General features: G+C 31.0%; 1 protein-coding gene across 3 annotated transcripts in view; it reads left to right on the forward strand.

Moving 5' to 3' along the window:
- The window catches only part of LOC126890877 (zinc finger protein 235-like), a 47,167-nt gene that overhangs the window by 8,527 nt on the left and 14,750 nt on the right, over positions 1–23,890 (forward strand). The window contains exon 2 of one of the 3 annotated variants that reach the window (XM_050660019.1): positions 16,681–18,205. The exons of the other annotated variants lie outside the window; for them this stretch is intronic. Coding sequence (XP_050515976.1) covers positions 16,681–17,768 — 1,088 coding nt within the window. The 3' untranslated portion in view covers positions 17,769–18,205. Of the gene's footprint in view, positions 1–16,680; positions 18,206–23,890 lie in introns of those variants that run through there. 3 annotated transcript variants of the gene reach the window in all.

Consider the following 23,890-nt stretch of genomic DNA (forward strand, 5'->3'; position numbering starts at 1 on the left):
ACTACCAGCTTTATGTATTGGCGTTAAAAAACTTAATTTCCATGGATCAGGAAAGTAACCAGTATACAAAGAAGAATTAAAAATTTTCCACAATGGTCTGGCCAAAATAAAACTGCATTTCTTCAAAACTATAGGAGGTATTTTGTCAGGACCAGCACCTCTGTTCACATCTAACGTCATCATCCTTTCATATACTTGAGATATTGTAATATTACATGAATTAATCGTTATATTGGTGGTGGGAGGTAAAACACGTTTACTGATTACTTTCTCAGAATAAACTGATGAGAAATATAATGCAAAAACATTTGCAATATCACTTGTATAAGTGATATTGTTCAAAGACATTTCATTTGGTAAACCTGTCCTAGTTCGTTTTGAATTTATGAATGACCAAAACGATTTAATGTTACTATGAATGGAATTCTTAGTTTTTTCTATAAAATTATTATGACAAGTTTTTGTTAGAGCTTTACATTTACTTCTAAGGCTCGAGAATGCATTATAATCATTTAGAGAGGAACTAACTTTAAATTTTAAATGTGATAACTTTTTTTCAATTACTAGTTTCTTTAGTTCTGGCGAGAACCATTTTGGAAACTGTTTTGTTGACATTATTTTTTTTTTGGCACAAAAATTTCAAAAGCACAGTACATGACTTCATAGAATGTATTTAACATTTTATCTAGACTTTGATTTTCAAGAATTTGATCCCAGTTAACACAAGAAAGTTAATCATTCAAGGCATTAAAATCAGTGTTATTAAAATCCAAATAGTAAGAGCTGTTCAGGTTTGTTGAGCAGCTATTACTACAAAGAAAATCTTTGATGGCAATGTTCAAGGCAGGATGATGCCTATCTAATGGAACTATTTCCTCATCAGAAGCTACAACTTGAATAGAACTGTCGTTAGCAAATATCAAGTCCAATAAAACCCCACGAGAATTGGATATTGTGTTGATTTGAAATAAATTGTGAAAATTACATAGATTTGACAATATCCAAGCAGATTGAGTTTCATTAGGAGTACAATATTGACTAAAAGTAACATTGGAAGACAGTTCATCATTAGACCACATAATGTTTATCAGATTAAAGTCTCCGAACAAAAATAGTTTGGAAGCTGGATACTTCTCACTAACTTCATCAACACTTTCACTGAATTCGGTATATACAGCTGGTTCCGCTTTGGGTGGAATATAAACAGTTCCAAATATTGCCATAGACTGACCACTGCCAATAGTAATAAACACCTGTTCAATATTACTGCTGCTTACAAATAGGGCACGCGAGATTGACTTCCTGACCGCAATCAAAACACCGTCACCCCTAGTGTGGATTATTTGATCTATCTTTTCGGTACACAATGTAACTTTCCATACCAAGTTCAGAGTCTAGAAAATCAGCAGTCAGCCAAGTCTCAGTTAGAATAATTACATCATAGGAACAATGTGAAATATTTAATAAAAGAGTCTGAAGTTTAGTTCGAAGCCCATTTGTATTTTGGTAATAAACATTTAAGTTATTATGAGGCGTGCCACGTGGAGACTGACTTAGTTTTTTGAACAATTTTGGGTATATTGTTAAAATGTTTAATGGTTAAATCAAGTTCACCTCGGTCTTGCCTCTTTAATAATTCATTTCGAGTTTTACTAAAAAGCTCACGTTGCAGTTGAGTTTGATCGAGACTTATAAAAATTTTTTTGTCTTTGTTGGTATTGTGTCTATTTTTAAACACCATAAAAGCTTCTTGAGCAGAAGATAGTGTTAGTTTTAGTGGTCGATTGCCATTTTTATTTTTCTTACCCACTCGGATTATTTTTTTAACTTCAACGCTGGATGGGTTATCTACGATTTGAGTTATGAAACTCTTAACTTCTTGAACATCAGAGTTATGATTTGTTTCTGGAAAATTAAAAATCATGAGATTATTCGCTCGTTTTTGCCTCTCCTGTATTTCTGTAATCACTTCTTCGGCACTAAGATTTGACCTCTCTTCTTTTAGATTTTGAATTTCCACTTTCATTTGCCCAACTTCTGCCTTAAGAGCTTCAATCTGCCTCACAAGATTTGGCACATTTTTAAACGCAAGCCTACAGTCAGTACAAAAAAAGTATAAAGATCTCTTCTGCAGAACCACTGCACGTAACTCACTGGCACTGAGACTGGTGCACTCTTCAGTATTATGCAATATTATGTGACAGCTGTCGCACACTACAGATTTATCTCCCATAGGATTTTTACAATTTCCACAATTTGCATTCATAATAATACTTTGAACTAAATCCCTGGACTATAAGGCTTATTAAAAACCAACTTATATTTGGAAACAAGTTAAATTAGCCTCTACTAATTGATGTCGGCAAAAAAGAAGGAAGCAAAAACCAGCTCATTAACAACTTACTGTGGATTTATAACACAATTTAGTCAATTAATTGCATAACAAACACAGGTTCAGCAAAACAAGGTAAATCACTGAATCACTTTGATTTTTCTGCAAATTTACATATAAAATAAAGTTTATTTACTTCACAAAAACCTCTTAAAATTCAGCAAAAACATGGCATGACAAATTGTTCCACTTGTACTTGAGAATGTTGAAAACTAGAATGATTTGATTTATATTTTGGCCAACCCCCCAGACGACCTATGGTCATGGGGGAAAATGTTTTATGAGGAGAGATATTACTGTATTTAAAAGCAATAAACATATCTGAATCTGAAAAATATCCTTTTCTGCACAAATGTGTGTGATTGAGGGTTATTGGGTTTCCAGTCAATGAGCATTCCCCATCTTACATTTATGGTATTATCTTGTTTTTTTTATATAAATGAGCTGTAAAGGACTGCTCCTTAAATACATTCTATTGTGTTGGTAGGTATACAATCATAATACTGCTCTTTTACAAAGATATAATAGTTAATTGTTTTTTATAGATATCTATTGTATTGTCTACTAATCGAAGAGGGAGTATCTACTTTCGAAAAATGAGATATTAAAATCATTAAATACACCTTCATAGGTGTATCAAGTCACATAGAATCCGTGGAACTGTACCTTGTAATCAATTGCACCATAAATAATTAGAATCTTCTTCTTTTTCTTAAATCAGGTGAGACTCATGGCACTTGGTCGTAATGCCTTTATACCAAGGGTGGGCAAACTTTTTTTTAGTAAGGGCCACAAAATATTTTTGGTCTATTACTGAGGGCAGCAATTATTTTTTGTTACCTTAACATGTTCGTATTTTTAACTTTTTACTAATTTTGTTTAAGGGGGGAGGGGTGGTGGTTTGAAATGAACATTTCAAGCACCTTTTCTTAAATTTTATTTGAAATTATGGTAGAATTATTTTATTTTTAAATTAAATTAGTCCAGTGCAATTCAAAGATTATTCAAAAAAAAAAATTCAAGACCAAATATTGAAAAATAAGCCAACAGTGGCAATTTTTTACAGGCAGCTCCAAAAAAATAGATTTTGCAATAGAACTTGTCAATGGATCATAAGAAACAAAAAAAATCAAAAATATTTTATTAGCTTATGAGTTTCTCGAGATAATTTAGTTTTAACGATTTTTGACTTTTTGATATCACTCAAAATACAAGTCAAAATAACGATATTTTTGTAAAAAAGGGCGAAAATCAACATATTTATTATTGTTAACCTAAACATATCTCGACAGAGTTACCTCACCAAATGTCTAAAGAAAATCTATGAAAAATTTCAGGTGTATCTGTCAAGTAGGTAGTTTTTGAGTTACAATGTCCACTGCCTTTGAAAAAAGCAGTTTTGAGAAAAACGCGTTTGGTTTGACAACTTTTATTTCAATTTGTTTGTTATCTGTCAAATCGTAAAGTGATGCACACCCAGTGGCGGATCCCTAAATTTTGTTTGGGGGGGGTCGTGGGTCTTGAGGGTGATTTAATTACCTATTTCTGATGCAAGGTGACTTAGTCTTACCAATCTTAGGATACATGGATTTACAATTTAGGGGGGGGGTCATGACCCCCATGACACCTCCCCTGGATCCGCCAGTGTGCACACCGGAATATGTTTTTGAATCTCAGAGTAATTTACAAAAAGAGACGAGAACAGCTGTTGGACGTTTCTCACTACGCTCAAGCTACTGCAAAACGAGTCGAAGGTAGGGATATTAAACATGCTTTACTTCCGGTAATTTTACTCCAGTCAAGCTGAACATTTTAGAGAGTATTCTTGAAGTTTATTTATTTATTCATTTATTTATGTACTTTCATTTAAAATAATAAAAAAATCAAAAATTTCAAATTTTTCAAACCCTACCCGTTCCCCCTAAACAGCATTCGCACTTAATTAAGCATGGTATTTCCCTCAAATATATGTGTGTCTATATATTTATTTATTTTTAATTTATCTATGAACCTATTTCATGTTCCCTAATATTGTTCTGAAGCTATTTCCTTGTGAAATATTATGCAATTTACCATTTTATTTGGGAAAAAGCCACAATTTCGGCTATTTTTTTTCGAAATTGTATTCAAAATACAAGACATTAATAAATTAAGCATTTATTGAATTAGTTTAATTTATTAATGTTTTGTTTTTTGATAACGATTTCCGAAGTGTAAATGCAAACGTCAAATAAATTTAATTTCAAACTTAAATTGTGGCTTATTCCCAAATAAAATAGTAAATTCTATTTTCACATTGCTAATAGTTACTTAAATATTTGAAGGGAAATTCCGTGCTTAAATAGATGCAAACACGCATCATACGTAATATGCAACACGCGTCGTTTAAATCAAAATAAACAAAGAAAAATCTGAATCTTAAAGATAAATTTGAAAAATCTTATATTTCCTTCATTGATTTTGTTTTCTTTGAAAGAATTAAATAATATAAAAATATGTACGATGATTTAATCCTATTGAACGAATAATTAACAATATTAGTTATAATTGAAATGACGTTGACGTTGACTACTTGCAAAACATTTTTGTACAATACCTGTTCATGGATTAAGAGGATCGGTACGTTTTTTCGGCTGCAATGCTATTCAAATGGGGATTCATTTTTTTCGAATCCTGAGAAAACTAATAAGTATTTTTAAAAAATTTAAACGCAGAATGAAAGATTACGTTATTAGCGAGGGCCGAAAGTCCCTGAGAACTTCTATATTGTTTATTTTAATAAGTTACAGGGGTGAAAAACTAAGAGAAAATTTAGTGTTATTTTTAATTTCAAATATCTCATTCAAAATAAACTTTTTATTGATTCTAAGGGACTTTCGGCCCTCGGTAATAATTTAGTCTTTCATTCTGCGTTTAGATTTTTCAAAAATATTTATTGGTTTTTTCAGGATTCGAAAAAAATGAACACAATGTCCGTGGTAATATTTTCCAAATCTATCTTTGTCATACAACGCACTTAGTCGAATAGAATATTGTCAGTCAGACACTGACAATCAGTGACAATTTTAAATAGTTATTTGACATGAATCGGGAATATTTTTAGTTGTTGATTAAATAATGTTGATATATAGTGGAAGAAAATATCGTGTTATTTTGCGGCTATAATCAACTCAAAAAATCGGGAGTTATACCGAAAAATAATTGTCGAAATAGTGGTATAAGTGATAATAAACAATTGATTTAGTGAAAAGACAAAAATATTTAGAATTACTGCAGAATTAGAATAAATTTCAGAAAATAAACACGTTATTGTTGACAACATTAAGTGATAACGAGGTGTACTGATAAAACACACACCAAACCAAAAACAGCTGATGGTAAGAACGTGGATTGCTTGAAAACACCGTTGCCAGATCTGTAAGTAAATACTTAAACATAGTAATAGGTGTTAAGAAAACGAATTTAATTAGTTAGGAATTTTTTTTCTTTTTATATTGCATTGACAAAGTGCACGGAACTGACAGTATAGCTGGTCTGTGTTCTTTTCCGCGGTGCATTGGAAGGGAAAAGATAATAAGTTAATTCGGAAATTTTAATTTTAATTTTATGCTGGTGTTGGGTAATATTTAGAAAGATAATATAGGGTAATTATAATTTAGATATAGCGTTAAGTAGAATTGGAATAGACAATCGAACAGATTAAAAAAAAGGAAAAGAGATGGAAGTACAAGAGAAACGTAACTCTGAAGAAGAAAATAAGATAGATAAAATAATGGAAACTTTATTAGTATTGACACAAGAGATAAAAATGATAAGAGAGGGACAAAAAGAATATATTAAAGTAATACAAAAGGTGAAGGAAGAGAATGAGGCGATAAAGAAAGAAAATATGCATTTAAAAGAAGAAATAAAAGTAATCAATGAAAAGTTGGAAGAAATAGACAAAGAAAAAAGGCGCAATAATATTGTAATACAAGGAGTTAAAATAGACACGAACGAATCGAATATTTTAGAATGTGAAATGAAAACCTTTATACAAAATAATTTGGAAATTGAAGTAGAGATAAAAACAGCAAAAAAGATAGGATATAAGACCTGTTTAGTGGAATTCAATAAGATAGAAGATAAAATCAAAGTAATGACAAACAAAAACAAATTAAGGAACACAACCAACAGAAATATATATATATATATATATATATATATATATATATATATATATATATATATATATATATATATATTAATAACGAGATGACTGTAAGTGAAAAACGTATACAAAGACAAATGAAGGAAATAGCGATTGAGGAGAAGAATAAGGGAAAGAAAGTCAAAATGGGTTATCAAAAAATATGGATCTAAAGTGAAGAATGAAAATGGAATAAGGATAAGGAAATAATAGAAAGAGCTCCAAAACGAGATAAAAAAGAAATAAAAGCCGATGGTTCAAAAAACTAAGTAAAGAACAGACGGGAAAGGAAAAACGGAAAATGGACAGGAGTGGAATAGGACAAACGAATAAAATTGAAGAAAAAGTAGAAGAGAATAAAAGAAAGAAATTAGTAGTAAAAGATTTTATAATAGGAACGTGGAACGTAAGAAGTATTAATGGAAAAGAAATAGAATTAAACAAAGAATTTGAAAAAGCGGATTTAGATATATTGATAATAACGGAAACAAAGAAAAAGAATAAAGGAATAGTAGAAACAGACAATGACCACATTTTCATATGGAGTGGAGTGGAAAAGAATGCACGAGCGGCAGCAGGAGTGGGATGTTTAATAAAGAAAGAACACAAAAATACACTTAACAAATGGGAAGCAATAAGTGAAAGAATACTGATGATAGAATTAAAATGCAAGACACACATCAAGACAATAATAGCAACTTATTTGGAAATGTTTAAAAAGGAAAAATGTAGATGAGAAACTAATAAGGATAATACAAAGTTTATACAAAGAAACAAATAACTGTGTAATAAGATATAATATGATATCAGAAAAATTTGCTACAAATGTGGGAGTTAGACAGGGAGGGGGATTGAGTCCGCTTCTTTTCATAATATTTATGGATGAAATAATAAGAGAAACGAAACAAAGAACTAAACCAATATACATAGGATATAGGAAATTAGAACAAATAGGGATGACAGAATGTGCATTTGCGGATGATGTGGTTATTACAGCAGGAAACGAGAAAGGCCTAAGAGAAAGCTTGATAGTATGGAATGAGGTATTAACAAAATACGGTATGAAATTGAATAAGAGTAAGACAAAGACAATGGTAATAGATAGAAATAGGAAAAGGATAAATGTGCAAATAGATGGAGTAGAAATAGAGCAAGTCAGTAAATATCAATACCTAGGTGTAATATTTGAAGAAAACGGAAAACAAGAAATAGATATAAATCATAGTATACAAAAAACAAATAGACTATATTATGCAATAAACAGTGGATTTGTAAATAGACGAGAAATATCAAGAAAAACGAAAATGAGTGTATACAAAACTGTGTATAGACCTGTACTTACATATGGATGTGAATCGTGGGTATTGACAAAAAGGGATAAAAGTAAATTGCAGGCAATAGAAATGAAATACCTAAGAAGAGTAATGGGAGTGACAAGAAGAGATAGAGTTAAGAATATAAAAATAAGAGAAGAATTAGAAATAGAACCAGTAGAAACTTATATAGAAGAAAGACAGCTGGGTTGGTGGGGACACCTTCAAAGAATGAGTGATAATATACCTGTTAAAAAAATCTGGGAAAGCAGAAATATAGAAAGGAAAAAACGTGGTAGACCAAGAAAACAATGGAATGCAGTAATAATGGATGTTTTGGAAAAGAGGGGAACAACATGGAACGATGCCAAAAAACTAACAGAAAACAGAAAGATATGGAAGAAAACGAAGAACAAAAAAGAATGAAAGAAACAGAAACAGATCCCTACACCTCAGGGTAGAAGGGATAAAGATTATATATATATATATATATATATATATATATATATATATATATATATATATATATATATTATATATAGATATATAGTGTATTTGATAAATAATTGATTTAAGAGGTGAACTTTATAAAAAGTTATTTATTGTGTATTATTTATGGAAGATAGAAGCAGAGAATACATAAAGATATATTCTGTGATCCAAGTATTTTGTTGTTAAAGATGTTCAAAATTGTAAGCGTTCCATAGTAACAATATATTATTAAAAAATCACTTTAACACTTTTCCTCTTTTCTCGATTGAGTATTAGTTTTCGTTGTAGGTACATATAAATTATTACAATCACTGAATACATAACTAGTGAAAACATTATCACATTTATTAACTGAATTAATAATTTGCAATTATACAGAAAATAACAGTTATCCAAGAACATTCAAAAGCCATCTCTTTAAGCTAGTTATGACATTGTCAAGTAGAATGACATTCTAGTAATATGTACATATCCATACCAGTGTGAATTTTACTACACGTAATTTGCCATGCAAAGACAGAAAAGGTAGGGATAGCCGTAAAATATTTGCGAATTATGTACCCATAGCCTTAAGCCATTAAGCAGTAAAAAATAATAACTGATGTTCTGAAAATTGTTCATGGACGTAATCTTTAAGTTTTCTGAACATTACAATATTTGCTCCTCTTAAATTTGGTGTTCCGTTAGTTGTTACACTTACTAGGTGGTTACAGCGTTAATTTAAAATTTTTAAAACAGTTCCAGACTACTTCAAAAATATCGTTTCCATTTGTTGAAACTTCGTGGATTTCATACTGCCGGAAACCCAAATAATTCCCCTCATTATATTGAAAATTTGCGGAAAAATGACCCGCTGCGAAAGTGTTAATTAATAGCTGCATTATCTATATTTATTTATTAATATTAGCAATAATTAAAAAAATATTTAAATGAAAATAATTCACTTTTTTCCGCGGTCCTCAAAAAAGTGTATAAAGCGCCGCATGCGGCCCGAGGGCCGCACTTTGCCCACCCCTGCTTTATACCATACCTTGTTAACATAATTTCATTACTTTTTATTAGACCCTAGGTCTCTAAATCATTTCTTAGGACCAGGCGTATTATTGTTTTGTAGAGTTTTACCTTTGTATTTTTCAATATAATTGAAGATTTAAGAAGGAGATTGCGCCTGAGAAGATTATTAGTCTGGATTTGAACTTCAATGTAATTTATTATTCTAAATGGGAAAAGCCATAATTTATCTTAAAAAATAGTTAATTTTTTAATTTTTAATTGTTTAATTTAGTAATATTTTGTATTTTGATAACGATGTCTAAGTTGGAAGTCGAAACGTCAATAAAATCATTTTTTTAAGTTAAATTGTGGCTTATTTCATATTTAGAATAATAAATTACATAAATGCCACAAATAAATAGCTTCATAACAATATTGAACTTCAATGGTTGTCCATTTCTTTGGATGATTCCTTATTAGCTACTTCTGAACCTTGTTGCTTACAGCAGCTTTGGCGAGGCTACACAGTGGTTCTGGGCCTACCAAGGATTCTCTTGAGCCTAATTTTGTTCACAAATCTGCTTATTCATTACCCATATAGTGGAGTCAATGAAGGTTTTCACCTCCGATTTCGTTGAACCTCCATCGATTTTCATGAAAATTGGTAAGTATGTAGAGGATACCTCAAGAAACAAAGGTGACATAGTGCCAACTTGCGCTTTTACCCTGGGGTGGGATGCCACCCCTTCTCGGGGGTGGAAATTATTTTATTAAAAATAATACCACTAATCGATAGAGGGACAAATTATAAGTAAAATTTGTTATATAAAGTTATTTCAATAAATCAATAGTTTTTGAGTTATTAAAGATCAAAAGTTTTGATTTTTCCTGAAAAAAAAATCCATGTTTTAAAGCAGTTTTTCATAAATAACTCAAAAACCATAAGTTTCTTCAAAAAAGTTGTTATTACCAAAATCGAAGGTAATATAAAAATAAATAAGCTCCTTATTCGAAAAATCCTTTATTACATATACAAAGTGAGTTATATGCAATTAAATGTATATTTTTTTTCCGCGAGTACTCAAATCTTAGTATTCAAGCTTAAATAACAGGAAAACGATGCACTTTGTTAAATATAGATATTAAACATTTTAATAAAGTACTTAAAGGTAACTATCAAAAAGCTATATAATAAGTCGATAGCATCAAAATTAAGCAAGTTATGATGGAAATAAGAGGACCCTTTCAGATTTTTTAGGGAAGAATGAAAAATGAAACATACGTCATTTCCACAAAAATTAAAATTTATAGTAACCCATTTAAAACTTTATTTATTTTAACATGAGTAATAACTTCAACAGTTTTGACCGGTTTAGAATGCTTATTTTTGAAAAAAAATACGATTAAAAAAAAATTAGAATTTTTCAAATTTTCGTGAATTTCATTTTCTTTTTATAATAACTAAAAAAATACTCGATATACTTAAAAAATGGTAGAGAACAAAATTTTAGTTTTAACTTTATTTAATCTTTTTCTTTTTTTAATATTTTTTTACGACAAAAAATAACCGAGATAGAAACATTTAAAACCTAAATTTTACTGCGAGAACCATGTAACCGGGGCCCTTTCACCTTGTATTTAAAAAAAAATAAAATATTTAGAAAATTATGTTTAATACAGTGTTATAGAACTTTTACTTAGCTTTGTAATGGTTTTTGGATAAATCTCATATTTCAAAATTTAACGGAGTTATTTTAAAAAAACCAATAACGTTTTCTTTGAAAAAATTTTATAGCGGAGATTTTGTATGTATACAGGTTGTGGGAAGTCCAATTAGTCGTTTGTTGTAGGAGATACGAAAAAAGTTTATTTAGGTGAGATTGGGGCATGGATAATATCAGAATTTAAATACATTTCCAAATATACAGGGCCACCCATATTGACTGGGTGAAACAAAATTATCTTTTGTTTAATGGAACACCCTGTATATTTTTACATTTTTGGATTCTCCTCTATGTTTTATTTCTTAAAATATCAGGTTTTGTGATGTTATACGAAGTAGTTTAAAAGATAATTACGTTTTTATTTTCAAATTTCATAGCAATATTCACCCCCTGTATAATTGTAGTGATTTGACATCAGAAAATCAATTTATGTTCAAATGATTTTTAATATAATCTATTATTGTTAAAAATTATTAATCTAGCAAAACGTTTAATTTTAGCTAATACGGGGTTGGTCGAAACTGAATGAGTGTTTTCTCAAAGTTTGAGAGTATGAGTTTTCTCAAACGGAGCAGCCTGTAATGAGCATTGTAATGAAATGCTATTGTATGGCACTTTATTATTTCCCACCCTGCCAGTGAGAACTGAATTTATTTTTGAAATCCCTAACTTTATGTCTTTAATTATTTTAAATATTGCGAACGATTAAAAAACAATCAAATTAAATTGAAATGAATAACCATATCTTCCACATTTACTTCATATTTAACGTAGCCTGTACCATAACATTGCACAGATTATTATCCCTGTAAAGCAACGATATACCATGAATGTGAATTCATACTTGAGAAATGTCCTATATCCAGTCTCACAAAAAAAAAGGGATTCCTCAAACATAATATATATGCAGACAAAATCAGCCAAAGTGATTTGCGATATCTAATTAAAGGCCCTACCAAGTTGGTTTTGTTGAATATAGCATGGAAGCACGACGATACTTTAGTGATAAGCGTATTTTTCGTAGTAGCTATAGTATGTTGTTTTATATTATGTATTACTTATATTAAATTAGTTTTAGTATGTTTCGTTTATCTAAAAAAATGTAAAACAAACAAAAATTCTGTTTTTCTTGTAGTTGTTTTTTCGTATAGATATTGTTTTATATTGTAGTAAATTGAATTTACGTTTTAGTATGTTCCGTTTGTTTGTAGAATTATATTTAATTAGATTTGCTTTAATTACTAAAATAAATAAATTTTCAATTATATTTTATGTATTTGTGGAAAAGGAAACCTAGCATTAGCGGCCACATTTCTATAACGGCCAATTGTTTTCTATTTTTAGTGGCCGTTATTGTCAGGTTTTACTGTACCAACAATATTTTATTAAATTATGAAATATTATTTAAATAAAAAATTTATAAACTTGATAAAAGAAAGTTTGCTTAGAATTTACTCCTCTATCTAATTATGGGGTTATTTTTAATAAAATAGTGTTCACCCATGAGAAGGGGTAACATCCACCCCCAGGATAAACGCGCAAGTTGGTACCACATCATTTTTGTTTCTTGAGGTACCTATCCTCTAACTACTTACCAATTTTCATGAAAATTGATGGAGGTTCAACGAAATCAGGGGTGAAAACCTTCAGTGACTGCCTTTTTGGAAATATAAAAGATTAATTTTTTTCGTGATTGTCGATTTGCTAATTTTGTGATTTTTGGTTGCTATAAGGTTTAAAAAATTAATAAAAATTATAAATCATGCACATAAATGTAAAAAAATATTTATTTTACTTAATTAAACGAGATTGCTTGAGCCAGAATGCCGAAATCTGCATTTTTATCATTAAAAAAAAAAGGTGGATTTCACCCCTAAAATGCAGAAAGCGCAACTTGGTGCCATATCACTTTTGTTTTTTGAAGTATCCTCTAACTAATCAACAATTTTCATGAAAATCGATGAAGGTTCAAAGAAATCGTGGGTGAAAACATTCAGTGACTACACTTTCAGAAATATAGAAGAATAAGGTTTTCGTGATTTTCGCCTTGTTAATTTTCGGATTTTTGCTTGCTATAAGGTTTGAAAAATTAAAAAAAAATGTAATTCATGCACATAAATATAAAAAAAATATTTATTTTTCTTAATTAAACGAGATTACTTGCGCCATAATGCGGAAATCTGCATTTTTTACAATTTAAAAAGTAGGGGTGTATTACACCCCTAAAATGCAAAAGCGCAAGTTGATGCTATATATCTTTTATTGCTTGAGGTATCCTCTAACTACTTACCGATTTTCATGAAAATCGATGAAGGTTCAACAAAATAGGAAGTGAAAACTTACAGTGACTGCACTTTCAGAAATCTAAAAAATAATTTTTAAAAAAGGGGTGTATTTCACCCCTAAAATGCAAAAAGCGCAAGTTGGCACTATGTCACCTTTGTTCCTTGAGGTATTCTTTAACCACTCACCAATTTTTATGAAAATCGATGGAGGTTCAACGAAATCTGAGGTAATCACTCATATCCACCTTCATTGACTCCACTAATATTACCATGCACACCTTTATGACATGGCACCCATATTAACACTAGAAACACCAACATTTTTACATCCCTAGAAGCACCGGAGCGGTCAAGATGACGGCTATTAGAATTTTCTATCGCCAGTCGTTTTCGTATCTTTTCTTACTTGAAAAAAAAACCTATATTTAATTAATACCAACTAATAAAAGACATATTTAGTTAATTTAAATAAATTATTTAATTATTTAAGCACAATTTATGTAGCAGCAAAATTTTTTAATTTTGCTTGTACAATACCTACACACAAATTTTTTACATAGGTGTATATCCGACTAAACTATCCACCTATAAAAAGTCTGCAGTATGCGGGGACCCTTATAAAAATCATTGAAGCAAAAAATGTAGTATGTATATCTAGAACTGCCTCAGTTACCTCTATTCACCTTTCAAGTAAATCCGTTTCCCAATGAAACACTCTATATAATTTTTTTTTTTTTTTTATTAGAAAAAGAAGTCGCATCCACCAAAAGGTTATTAGCGACGGAACAAAATATAAATAACAAAAGTAAACAACTACAGGTTGTACAGAATGTTTATGGATTTTAGATAATTAACTATATTGTCGCAGGAATAGTTTTGATCTAGAGCCTGTGGTAGAGCGTTTGGGATCTTGTAGCGCTGTCTTTCTTGGTCATATTTACTACAAACTATTAAAAAGTGTTCGACTGTTAATCGGACGTTACACTGATCGCATGTAGGTGGATTACTCTTTGTGAAAAGGTAAGAGTGCGTTAACCTGGTATGTCCTAGACGTAAACGCGCAACCGCAATTTGTTCTCGTCTATTGCGCGACGATGGAAACCACTGAGACACATTATTTTTTATTTTATTTAACTTAGAATTAGATTGAGACCACTCATTTCGCCACAAACACAACACTTTATTTTTAAAATAAGCTTTTAAGTCACTGGATACACACTTGTCTATCGGCTCCGAAAAATCACTTAAAATTGCCTCTCGTGCAGTCCTGTCAGCTTCTTCATTTCCTGTTATTCCGACGTGTGAGGGAACCCATACAAATTGAACGCTTCTTCCATGTTCATGAGCTTGGGAAAGCTGGTATTTTAGCAACTTTTCAAAAGGATGTTTCGGATTGCGGAAACAAGTGAAATGTTTTGAATTGTACAACTGATTGGTCTTTAAGTTTGTCTCCTGTAGACAAATAATATCTGGAGAATATTCAGATAAAAGAAGCTGTAGCATAGGGAGACGATGGAAAAATCCATCAATGTTCCATTGAAGTATCGAGTTGAATGTTGTTAACAGATTCGGAGTTAGATGATACTGAGCAATTATCTACAGAAGAGTCACTGTCTAAGTCAGAAATCTCTTTCCCTAAATGGTTAATAAGTTTCTTTTGAAGTTTTGTAACCTTAGTTTTTGTAGATCTATCAGTTGTAAATTCTTTAACGACGCTAATAGTGTTGGGGGAGCCTTGGACATTATCAATCAGTAAGGACAATTGGTGGTAATTTAAAACGAATGGTGGGGTATGATTATCAATAAAATTTTCAAGAGTTTCCCGTGTAGATGGGACTTTAGATGAGCGCGGTTTTTTTGGTTTAGAAGATTTGGGTTTTGCAAACAGATTTTGTGATGAAATTGCTGAGTCTGAAGGAGGAGTATCGATCTCACCAATACTGCGTTTTATGGAAGAACTTGCGTTTTCGCAAGTGCTATTAGAGTTTTCACTTAGCTGTTGTGGCTTTATTACCTTTGGAAGTAATGGAGCAGACTCATTGGTAATGACAGAAGTCGAGCTTGAAGTTTTGATTGTAAGATTGGTTGAAATGGTTGTTTCGGAAAATTGTGGTGATGTATCAGTTTTATTGGAGTTTTCTGCAGTTGTATCTAATGGAAGAGGTGCTGATAGATTGGAGGATATTGCTTTCGGAGTTTGTGAAAACGGTATTGCCGCTGAATGTGGATGACTGAAAGTGTTGCTATGAGTAGGAGTATTAGTAATTTCTTGGTCATGGAGATTTGTAGGTGTAGGTGATATGCTCGGATTTGATAATGCATAACTTGATGACTGCTGAGTGTTTGGTAACTTGTGTAATATACTTGTTGGATCTGTTTGATTTGGTACTTCATTGTTTGAATCAATATGAGTTGATTCCGTTACTGAACTGTTATTGCATTGGGATGATATGTGTCCTGTATTTTTGCAAATAAAGCAGGTGAGTGTACCTTGTGACAAAAATATGCGGTAAGGTGTTTGGTCGAAATTTATTAGAATAGAATCTGGAATTGGTGATGTTATAGGGCTTACATAAACTTGCCTCCGAAAGCTCAATATGTGACTATATTCGGGAAGAGTTGAGCTAATTTTCAGAAATGTTATTGGGGAAATAAGCTTTAAACCAATATACTGTAATTCTTCAACTAATACTTGATGAGGAATTGACGGGCAGACACCAGACAAGACTAGTCTTTCTGCTGGAGAGACAAGTCTACGTGCTGTTACAATTTCGCCGAGTACTTCTATAGAGCCATGTTGTTGCATGAAATTATCTACTACGGTTTTGTTTGCCAAATACATGCAGATTCTATTATGAGATAATCTAGATGAAAAAATAATATTTTTTGGGTTGATTATTGTGCCCAACGGAATTAAATAATCCTGCAGTTTAGCATTATCGATACAACTAAATACAATTGCTTGGGTCTTACTCGGAAAAGAGTTTGAAGCGGCTGATGCATAACTGTTTGTGATATTCGAACGTTGATTTACTGGACTGGTTAGATCGGAAGGTGTGTTTACATTGTGTGAAGTCATTTTAGCTGCGGTGGCGAAAGCTTCAGTCCGGCTCTGGTAAGTGACAAACCAACCGCATGCTAGCTAACCTCACAAAATGATTGAACGGTGGTGTATATTTATTATTTGACGTTTTCTTTTCACAATAATAAAGTAATAATTACGTATAGATGACTTACGTAGTAGTATCTAGTAGATAAACACTTTAATTTTTCTAAAAGTTTTTTATTTTAGGTGGAGAAGAACAAAAGGAGGAGAGGGACAAGGAGGAGAACAAAAAGCCAATTATAAAAACATTAACAGAACATTCATCTCTTGAGGAAAAACATATGATTCAACACCATGAAGATAGTCCATTAAATAAAACTATAAAAATTCAAACTCGCCCAGAACTTTACCAATGTGAAATTTGTTTAAAGCTATTTACTGCAGAATATTTGTTGAAAACACATCTGAGATCACACACCGGAGAAAAACCGTACAAGTGTGAAATTTGTTTTAAGCAGTTTAGTCAAGCCGGTAATTTGAAAACACATCTGATGACACACACTGGAGTAAAGCCTTACAAGTGTGATATTTGTTTTAAGCAGTTTACTCAAGCCGGTAGTTTGAAAACACATTTGATGACACATACTGGAGTAAAACCTCACAAGTGTGAAATATGTTTTAAGCAGTTTCGTGAAGCAAGAATATTAAAGAAACATATGCGGGTTCACATCGGAGAAAAACCGTACAAGTGTGAAATATGTTTTAAGCAGTTTCTTGAAGCAAGTATATTAAAGAGCCATATGCGGGTTCACACCGGAGAAAAACCGTACAAGTGTGAATTATGTTTTAAGCAATTTAGTCAAGCAGGTGCTTTGAAAGGACATTTGAGAGTACACACCGGAGAAAAACCTTACAAGTGTGAAATTTGTTTGAAACAGTTTTCTCATCTAACTTCTATGAAATTACATCTTTTGACGCACACTGGAGGAACACTTAACAAATGTGAGATCTGCTTTAAACAGTTTACTCAACAAAATTCTTTGAAAACTCATTTGCGTAGTCATACGGGGGAGAAACCTTATAAGTGTGATATTTGTTTTAAGCAGTTTAGTCAAGCATTTAATTTGAAAAAACATTTGAGAGTCCACACTGGAGAAAAACCGTACAAGTGTGAAATTTGTTTAAAACAGTTTAGTGAAGCAGGTCATTTGAAAACCCATTTGAGAGTCCACACTGGAGAAAAACCGTACAAGTGTGAAATTTGTTTAAAACAGTTTTCTCAACTAACTCATATGAAAAACCATATGATAGTACACACTAGAGAAAAACCTTAATGTAATGTAATGTAATGTTTATTCACGGACTTGCCATTTTTGAAGTTATTCTTCTTTTGGTGCGATTGAGTAAAATTGCATAAATCTGCGCGCATGCGCACACAGACAGTATGGCGTTTAGTTGCTACTCTTTATAGATAGTTATGTACGTACATATATTATGTATCAGCGCAAATAAGTCATTAAAAGAATATATTAGTATTTTTAGTAAATGTATTATTTATTATAATTTTTTGATTTGTCTTTCTCTGTAGTAAGATAATAAAATATTATGTAGGTATAACATTTTTTATATGTCAATTTGTCACCGTGTTATGTAATTATATCCGAAACTTACGTGTCAATTCAAGTGGCTGGCTGGCGTAGTTGGTAGAGCGGTGGATCAGAGAACGGAAGCACACGGAAGGTCGCGGGTTCTAATCCTGGACGATTCATATATTTTTTTAAATTTTTGGTTGTTTTAATAAAAAATTTTTGAAAGTGGTAGATAAGAAAGTTAGTTTAATATTTAAATAAAATCAATGGGAAAATCCCAATAGTTGGCTGTATACCATAGTTTAAAAAACTTATACAGAAGTAAAAGACTATAATACCAGAATACAATTTGAAGTTTTTTACTTCTGTATAAGTTTAATATTTAAATGAAATACTAATAACCTGTTAAGTATATTTACTTCGTTGAAATTATATAATAGAAGAATAACTTCTACGTGCGTACAAAGTACACACACATTCTTTTTTTTTTATTGGTTTTTTTATTATAACTTTAAAACTATTCATTTCTGAGAAAAGTTGTACTGATATAAAAGTTGCCTAATTAAATTTCCTATAATACAGAATTGGTTAAAAATTTAAAAAATAGTCACTGTTGTTGCAAAATAGCAATAATTGCGAAAAAAAAACATACAAAAACAAGTATTAGCATTTTACGTTTTTCAACCATTTACGCTATACTTAGGACCTTCATATTTTACCCAGAAAAACTTTATGATGTAGTAAAACAACACTGTAAATTTCATTAAGATCGGATTAACAGAATTTGCAAAATAAATTTTGCAATCCAGCTTTCGCAAAAAAAATTCATTTTTTGAAGTTATACTTCTTTAGGCCCGATTTCATTGAGGGTGAAATTTTATTAATCTGCGCGCATGCGCACACATGCTGTATGGAGTTAGTTACTAAATGTTTTAATTTATGTGTGTATCAGTCCAGAAAAGGTGTGGAAAGAATATATTAGTGTTTTTAAATATATTTTTCTACAAACGTGTTAAAAATGCAATTTATAGCACTCCATAGGAGCGTTAAAAATGCTACTTAAAAGCACCCGTGTTTAAAAATTTTAAGGCACTGCAGTTAAAAGTGAATTGTCAAATTGTGAAACGTCAAAATATTTATATTTCATTTATTAACATTAATCTTAATAATACAACTTGCGCAATTTGAAAAAGGTGGTTTAAAAGGTTTTTTAAAATTTAATTTAAACTGTATTATTGCTTTTTTAACACGTTTGTAGAAAAAAAACTATTAAAATTTGTTAGAATATACAAAAATAAAAGTAGATGTTATTCTGACTTACGTATTGACAATATAGGCAGTTTTGATGTAATGTCAAGAAAAATATAAAAATGGAATGTCAGTCCAGTTCAAGTAAAAGTTTTTGTAGGTATTGTCCTGTAATTGAGAATGAATAAATTATAATTATTGATATATAAGACGTTTGTAGAAAAAATATTGTATGATATAGGTACGTGTTAAAAAGTATATTTTTAAGGCACTTATGTGAATTGCAGAATGAGCGAAGCGAATCTTTCACACGAAACTTTCACATACGTGCCTTAAAATTGTACTTTTACCATTTATATCATAAATAGGTAACTATTATTATAATTTTTGTGTATTTGGACTTGTCTACCTCGGGAATAGGATAATAAGTAATAATATTTAAAGTATTATATAATGCACTTCGTCTGTTTGTCACTGTCTGAGAAATCTTGTAGCCCGGATATACAAAAGGGTATAGCTCAGTGGTAGAGCGTTGGACTGGAGATCAAGAGGACCCCGGTTCGACTCCTGGTGTTTTTTAATCTTTTTTTTAATTTTTGGTATTGTTTTAATAAAAATTTTTGGAAAGTAGTAAGTAAAAATTAATTTAATCTTTAAATAAAAAATACAAATAAACTGTCCGAAAGTATATTTATTTCATTGAAATCATATTTAGAAGTATAACTTCTTACATGCGTACAAAGTACACACACATTCTTTTTTTTTAATGTTGCAGAACTGAAAATAAAGCAGATAGCAAGTTGAATTTTTTTTGCTTATAGAAGTGTACTATACCTTTCATTTGCAATTTGCAAAATTAAAATCGATTAATTACCACGGTGTCAGGAAATTTTTTAAATAAACATTAATTTTTGGTGCTACGCGCAGGACAGCGGTGTTCGATTCACACAAGTTGATTTCCACCAAAATTTCTTCCAATCTTTATCTAATATATTATTTTCTTACTCTATATTTTGTTGTATTTTAATATTTTAATTCCACAAAAACCAAATGTTACCATACCAAACCAAACCATATGTTTAAAAATAACAAACTTTTATTCTCTAAGTTAAAATATATGAACAAAGAAAGTTTTTGCTAAAAAAAGTTATTTCAAAAGATAGAGTATGTGATTTTATTTTGCAATAAACCAATTTATTTATTTATATAGAAATGTAATAAACATTAAATTGTATCAATCATTATCAAAGGGCATTGGAATGACCAATCAGAGCAAACTATCCACTGTCCTTAGCGTAGCACCATTAATCAATGTTTATTTAAAAAAAATTACTGACGTAATCGATTTTAATTTTGCAAATTGCAAATGAAAGTTAGAGTAAACTTCTATACGCAAAAAAAATTTCAACTTGCTGTCTGCTTTATTTTCAGTCCTGTAACATTTTGTAAAAATTAATTTTTTTTGCGAAAGCTGGATTGCAAAATCTATCGAACCGATCTTAATGAAATTTCCAGTATTGTTTTACTGTATCATAAAGTTTTTCTGGGTGAAATATGAAGGTCCTATGTGTAGCATAAATGGTTGAAAAACGTAAAATGCAAATACTTGTTTTTGTATGTTTTTTTCGCAATTACATATTGCTATTTTGCAACAAGGGTGACTATTTTTTAAATTTTTAGCCAATTCTATATTGTAGGAAATTTAATTACGCAATTTTTAGGTCAGTACAACTTTTCTCAGAAATGAATACTTTTAAAGTTATAATCAAAAAATGAAGAAAAAAATCAAATTTTTCCTTAATTTTTTGACATTTTAATTATTTAAACAATGTTCCGGACCTTTTTGACAGGGAGGATAACTCAAATATTATTATTTGAGTTATTGTCAAGCATATTCTGCAAAAAAATTTAAGTCGCCTCTCAACGTATAAATGTACTAATATTTTTACAGATGCGCCCTGGTCTATAAGCAGTTTCATGAAGAAAGTAAGTTAAAGAGCCATATGCTCATCGTAGAGAAACCGTACAAGTGTGAAATATGTTTTAAGCAGTTTACTCACCAACATACCTTGAAAATACATCTGAGAATACACACCGGAGAAAAACCTTACAAGTGTGAAATGTGTTTGAAACAGTTTTTTCAACTAACTACTATGAAATTACTAAAAATTCTTTGAAAACCCATTTGACCTTCTCTCTACTGGTGTTTGCTTCATTATATGTTTTGGTGTTTCGGTCTCCAACATTCTTTCAACATGACCCATCCAGCGCAGACGTCCGATCTTTATGGATGTTATGACGTCGGGTTCGTTGTACGCTGCGTACAGTTCAAAATTATATCTTCTGCGCCATACGCCATTTTCTTTCACCCCCTTATATATGTGTCTAAGGATTTTTCGTTCAAACGTACCTAATAAGTTCTCATCGCTTTTCGACAGTGTCCATATCTCTGATCGATATATAAGGACCGGTTTTATCAGGGTTTTGTATATTTTGCATTTGGTTTTTCTCGTGATGTTGTTAGATCTTAGATGTTTAATGAGTCCATTATATGTTCTATTAGCAATATGTATTCTTCTCTTAACTTCTTCGCTGACATTGTTATCTGCGGTAACTAGTGAACCTAGATATGTAAAAAAATTTACGCTTTCGATGTTATAGTCTCCTATTGTCAGATTCTGTAGGTTTCTTTGACCTGTCGATTTGCTGGCCTTCATGTATTTGGTTTTTATTTCATTAATATTTAGGCCACTGTTTTGTGCCGCTCTTTCTATAGCATTAAATGCTTCTATCATTTCTCTTTTGCTTCTAGCTATGATGTCAACATCATCTGCAAATGCCAATATTTGTTGAATATTTGCCAATATTTGTTGTGATGTTGAATAGAATACAGGATAGGGCATCTCCCTGTCGTAGGCCCGTTGTAACATGGATTGTATCTGTTAGTGCGTTTTGAATTCGAACCCTGCTTTGTACTTTAAGTGTTTCTTTTACTATATCAGTGAGATGAGTTGAAATATTAAACTCTTTCAGGGCGTTGATCAGAAATTCTCGATAGATACTATCATAGGCACTCTCAAAGTCAATGAAGAGATGATCTGATTCTATATTAAATTCACTAGTATTTTCCAAGATTTGTCTCAAAACGAAGATCTGATCTATTGTGGACTTCTGCCTGCAGAAACCACATTGATATCCCCCAACTATTTGTTCCGCATATGGTCTCAATCGCTCATACACAATATTTGACAGTATTTTATATGCCACAGTCAGTAGCGTTATTGCCCGGTAGTTTTTACATTGAAGTTTATCTCCCTTTTTATGTAGTGGAATGATTACTCCGGTATTCCAGTCTTGTGGCAGTTGTGTATTATTCCATATGTTCACTATAAGTTCGTGTATCGCATTCAATAGGGAGTCTCCGCCTTTTTTTATTAATTCTGCACTAATGTTGTCCAATCCAGGTGACTTGTTGTTTTTCAATCTGGTAACTGCTTCTTGCATTTCAGTTACTGAAGGGGGAGTTGTTTCTCTGGTATCTGTTTGATCCAGTATAATTTCATCGTATAGTGGATATCCGTTTTGTTCAAACTTTTTCAGGAGAAGAACCTTACAAGTGTGAAATTTGTTTTAAACAGTTTTCTCAACTAATATGAAAAAATCATGATCATTTTCTTATTTCTTCCACTGTGATTTGGATGCATTCAATACCCTCAGAATCTTTTCTTGGTTTTCCTCCTCCGTTGTATGAGAGCTATAATAATATTTCTGTATAATTTTTACATTGTGCGACTACTTATCTCAACAGTCAAATTAGTCTGGGCTGATTATCGGAAAGGGCTGATTATTTTTGGGAAAAGTTATTTACTAGCAATTTTATTGCTGGAATCGAATCTTATGATTGTATATATTAATAATATAGGTATGCAAAGTCCGCAGATAATGTGCTACTTTTTTTATAAACAAAATGGCGCCCGAAAATCGTGTTTTTTTCAATTTTTGCTCTATAACTCCAAAGATTTTAACTTTACACCAAAAACACCCAAATAAAAATTCACCGCAATTAAATTCTGCATAGAGACGTGTTTTTCCCGATTCACTTCGACGAAAACTTTCCCCGAAAAAAGCGGGCTTTTCCAACAAAATCTTTAATTTTCAACTAAAATTTTAGATAAGTAATTGTTAATCAATAATTAAATAACTTGGTAATGTAAAAGCCCTTTTCGTAAAGACTATAATTCCAGAAGCCGATGGAAATTGAATAAACAGTTTAGCAACAATTGAATTGTTAATGATAAATTTACGGTCGCTATAATAACGACAATAATTATGATGCATAAGAATAACTATGATTTTTTCATAAAAAGACACTATACCTATCTAATGTACTTTACAGAATTGAAATTGGACTATTTAAGCGGCCTCAGGAATATTTTACAATTATAAACAATTGTTTGGCTTATAAACAAATAAAATATCTCGGGAAATATTAAACTAAATTAAATTATGAAAACGGTATTCGAAAAACAGCAGCAGGACGCTTCTTTTAAAAGAAAAAACGTTTAATTATGACGAGTAATTCCTGAGATACAACCGGTCAAAGTTGACCGGAATTTACG

Source organism: Diabrotica virgifera, chromosome 9 (genome assembly GCF_917563875.1).
Source record: "Diabrotica virgifera virgifera chromosome 9, PGI_DIABVI_V3a".
Taxonomy (NCBI): domain Eukaryota; kingdom Metazoa; phylum Arthropoda; class Insecta; order Coleoptera; family Chrysomelidae; genus Diabrotica; species Diabrotica virgifera.